The sequence below is a fragment of the Nanorana parkeri genome, unplaced genomic scaffold (assembly GCF_000935625.1).
Source record: "Nanorana parkeri isolate BGI_ZX_2015 unplaced genomic scaffold, ASM93562v1 scaffold2653, whole genome shotgun sequence".
Lineage (NCBI taxonomy): Eukaryota > Metazoa > Chordata > Amphibia > Anura > Dicroglossidae > Nanorana > Nanorana parkeri.
The window spans coordinates 92,540-96,611 of record NW_017308921.1 but is presented as its reverse complement, the minus strand read 5'-3'; the positions used below and the strand labels follow the sequence as shown (position 1 = coordinate 96,611).

Sequence of the window (4,072 nt, the reverse complement as noted above, 5' to 3'; positions counted from 1 at the left end):
TCTCTCTTCGCTCTCTCTCTCCTGGCTGTCTCTCTTCGCTCTCTCTCTCCTGGCTGTCTCTCTTCGCTCTCTCTCTCCTGGCTGTCTCTCTTCGCTCTCTCTCTCCTGGCTGTCTCTCTTCGCTCTCTCTACTGGCTGTCTCTCTTCGCTCTCCATCCTGGCTGTCTCTCCTCGCTCTCTCTCCTGGCTGTCTCTCCTCGCTCTCTCCTGGCTGTCTCTCCTCTCTCTACTGGCTGTGTCTCCTTGCTCTCTCTCCTGGCTGTCTCTCCTCGCTCTCCTGGCTGTCTCTCCTCGCTCTCTCTAAAGTCGCTGCTCTGCAATATTACAGAACACCGGGAAGCTAGACCTCGTACTTCTCCTCTTTTCGTGCTCAGCCCTCCATCCTAGAGTCGCTCCTCTCATGCTGTCGGCCCCCCATCCTAGAGTCGCTGCTCTCATGCTGTCGGCCTCTGCCTTCATGCGTCAGACGCAGCAAACGGGGGGAGGGGCTAAACAGACCGTAGGAGGGTTCTCGGGATAGTGAGCCGACTTACAATCCTGATCTACCAGCATCAGCTTTGTGAGCTACTGGTGGATCACCATCTACCTAATGGGCACCCCCTGTTCTACACACAGATGGATTTCCCCAATCACCGTGAGCTGCGGTAGGGATGAGTGGATCTTGGATTAAAGAACCACACCGTGATAAGTCCCAATACAAATCTATGCCAATGACATACTGTCTACAAAGCCAACGCGTTTCGTAGTGTGTGTTACGACAATGTTGTGGGTTTCCGCAGCACCTGTGAGCTGGTTCTAGCAGTCTTGTGATCACTTGGTGGCTTCAGGATGATATGAGATTTCCCGGGTGGGCTGCGGAACATCTTCCAGCACACAAGATGGCTGACGGCTAGTCCGGATACATTGGAGGTGATTCGCTGACATGCCAGTGTCTTTACCTCTGTTACAGAACCTGTTCGCCTTCGGTGATGTCGATGGGGCTGGAATTATTGCCAAACTGCAGCATCCACTGGGGGTGGCCTGGGACCGCAAGCGGAATCTCCTGTACGTGGCCGATTCCTACAATCACAAGGTAAGTCCTATTATTATTATACAGGATTTATATGGCGCCAACAGTGTGCGCAGCGCTTTACAATATGAGGAAGACATTACAATCACAATACAATACAAGATGGTAAGGAGGGCCCCGCCCCTGAGGGCTTACAATCTAAGGGGGAGGGGCCAGTGATACATGAGGAGGGAGCTGTGTGGGGATGAATTGTTTGAGGGCGTGATGGTTGATGGTTGTACATGGCCATCTGTGGCCTCTTGTTGGTGCTGCAGGTTAAAGGAGAACTTTGAGGGGAGTGATTTCCACTCACCTCACAGTTCTAGCCGACCTGTGACAACGAGACTGTCACAGGTCGGCTCAGTAGATCGGGAGGTGAGCGAACACATACCGGCGTTCGCTCACCTCTCGATCCTGTCACGTCTCTCTGCCGTGACAGGGGAGGGGCTGGATTCCCCCCTCCCCGCTCCGATCTGCCAGCGCTGACTGGCGGAACGGACGGGGGAGGGGGCGGGTACAGCTGGCTCTGCCTCTAGATAGGCAGAGCCAGCTGTCAGTCACGCAGCTGGGCGGATCCCCGGCACCATTGTCGGGATCCGCTTCAGCTGCGGCATCTCAGTATACCGCGATCTGTACTGAGCCTAGGGTGACGGGAGGACGCTAGTTTGTGTCCTCCCGTTACCCTAAGGAGAACTATGGGGAAAAGCCCTGACCTCATAGTTCTCCTTTTAAATTAAGATATTCCAGTGTAGGTAATCACATTTGTAGAATCGGGCCATTAACAGAGGCACCTCCACTACTGTCATCTCCACCGAATATGTGTAGCCTTTCATGTCTCTTGAAAAGGGAGTGGGACACTATATGGCAAAAAGTATGTGGACCTTCCTCCAAATGATGGAGTTCAGGGGTCTCCAGTGAAGGTTCTGTTAATTCTACATCATCGTAGACAATTGAGCTCTTCCAGCCTTGTGGTCACAGTTTGGTGAAGACCCTTTTCTGTCCCACCCATGACTGTCCCCCGTGTACAAAGCCAGCTCCATAAACACATGGTGTGACCAGCTTGGTGGAGGAACCCGAGTGTCCTGTACAGAGCCCCGACCTCAACCCTACCGAACACCTTTGGGATGAATTGGAACAATGATTATAAGTCGGGTCTTCTGCTCCAACATCAGGACCTGACCTCACACATGGGACGAATTCCCACCCTTCAAAATCTTGTTGAAAGTCTTCTCAGAAGAGTGTAGGATGTTCTGGCAGCAAAGTGGGGCTAATCATATATTGGATGAGGAGAGATGGGGATGGTGAGAAGTTGATGAGAGTCGGGGATTGATTGAATCCATACAGACACGGTGTGACCAGCTTGGTGAAGAAACTCGAGGGTACTGGTATTCATACAACATACAAAGATTTTTATTTGTGACAATTGTAACCTTATGGTCACAGTTTGGTGAAGACCCTTTTCTGTCCCGCCATGACTGTCCCCTGTGTACAAAGCCAGCCCCATAAAAACATGGTGTGACCAGCTTGGTGTGGAGGAACTCAATTGTCCTGCACAAAGTCCTGACCTCAACCCTACTGAACACCTTTGGTAAGAATTGTATCATCAATCATCCTGATGACCTGACCATGGTCAGTCTGCTTGACCAGATCAGCTGTCCTTCAACTTGACCAGGTCACCAACATCACACCTTCTAGCAGGTCCCAGCCAATAAATAACAACTCGGCAGAGCTGGCCATGATGTCACGGCCAGTCCCGCCCAGTCGTTATTGTTTAATGAGCAGATCAGCGTCCCCGGGTCATTTGGGGAAGCTGATCTGTCATTGGAACTGGGCGGAGCCAGTCGTGAGATCGCGGCTGGCTCCGCCCAGCTGTCATTCGGCCAGCCATCGGCTGGCCGTTCGCCCCGCTTGGGCTGACACTTCGGCTCAGTCGAGCCGAAGCATATGGCTTCAGCTCGGCCGAGCCGCTCGGCCGCCTTCGTATGCTGTACGGCTATTGTGAATAGCAAAGAGAGCCGAAGGATCAGCCGAAGCTACGGCTGGCTCCTTTGTGAATCGGCCCCCATATGTTTTTTCATTTGGCTCTACGTTTGTTGCGATTACTAGAGGATTCTACAAGGTCATAGTAAGCTGCTGTGAGGACACAAGCATTGTCACCTCTCTCCGTCACTCGCTAATGTCACCCTGGAAGTCTGTACACAACAACGTCGCGATGGGCACGGCTGGCAGTTCTAAGTGATGACCTCGATCCTCCCCTTCAGTCTTCTATCTGACCTCCGTCCTTCCCTTCAGCCTTCTATCTGACCTCCGTCCTTCCTTTCAGCCTTCTATCTGACCTCCGTCCTTCCCTTCAGTCTTGCACGGTTGTAGCGGCTCCTCTGATGTCACTTCACACTGGGAGCTTCTCACAATGTACATTAGAAGCTGCAGCAAGACAGATAGAGCTCCGCCTCATTTTCTGGCCGGGGGACGTCCAGCATCATCTCTTTCCTTCCCGGCCTGACTGTCCCTGGCCCCGCCCCTTTCATTCCTTGGATTTCAGTTCTGTCAATCATGAAGGCTCAGCGTCACATGTGGGGGTTACCTAGGGCGGTCTGCATGCAAATGCGGCCTGCCTAGGAAGGACAAGTCCTCCAGACTGACACTCACTTATCAAGGCGTTTTGATATATAATCACGTCTAGAGGTGAGGTTTAGTTTCCACCCCACCCCCAGCCCTGGCTCCGTAGACAGAAGAAATTGCTATATCTGTCATGTTAAAGGAGAACTATGGGGTTAAGGCTTTTCCCCATAGTTCTCCTTAGGGTAATGGGAGGACACAAATTAGCGTCCTCCCGTCACCCAAAGCTCAGTATATAGGGAGCTGCAGCTCGCGGTATACTGAGACGCCGCAGCTGAAGCGGATCTTGACAATTATGTCTGGATCCGCCCAGCTGCGTGAGTGACAGCTGGCTCTGCCTATCTAGAGGCAGAGCCAGCTGTACCCGCCCCCTCCCCCGTCCGTTCCGCCTGTCAGCGCTGGAGG

General features: G+C 52.8%; 1 protein-coding gene across 1 annotated transcript in view; it reads left to right on the top strand.

Annotated features, from left to right (window-relative positions):
* The window catches only part of NHLRC2 (NHL repeat containing 2), a 39,032-nt gene that overhangs the window by 16,741 nt on the left and 18,219 nt on the right, over positions 1-4,072 (top strand). Inside the window, 1 exon segment of the mRNA XM_018573975.1 lies at positions 950-1,072. Coding sequence (XP_018429477.1) covers positions 950-1,072 — 123 coding nt within the window.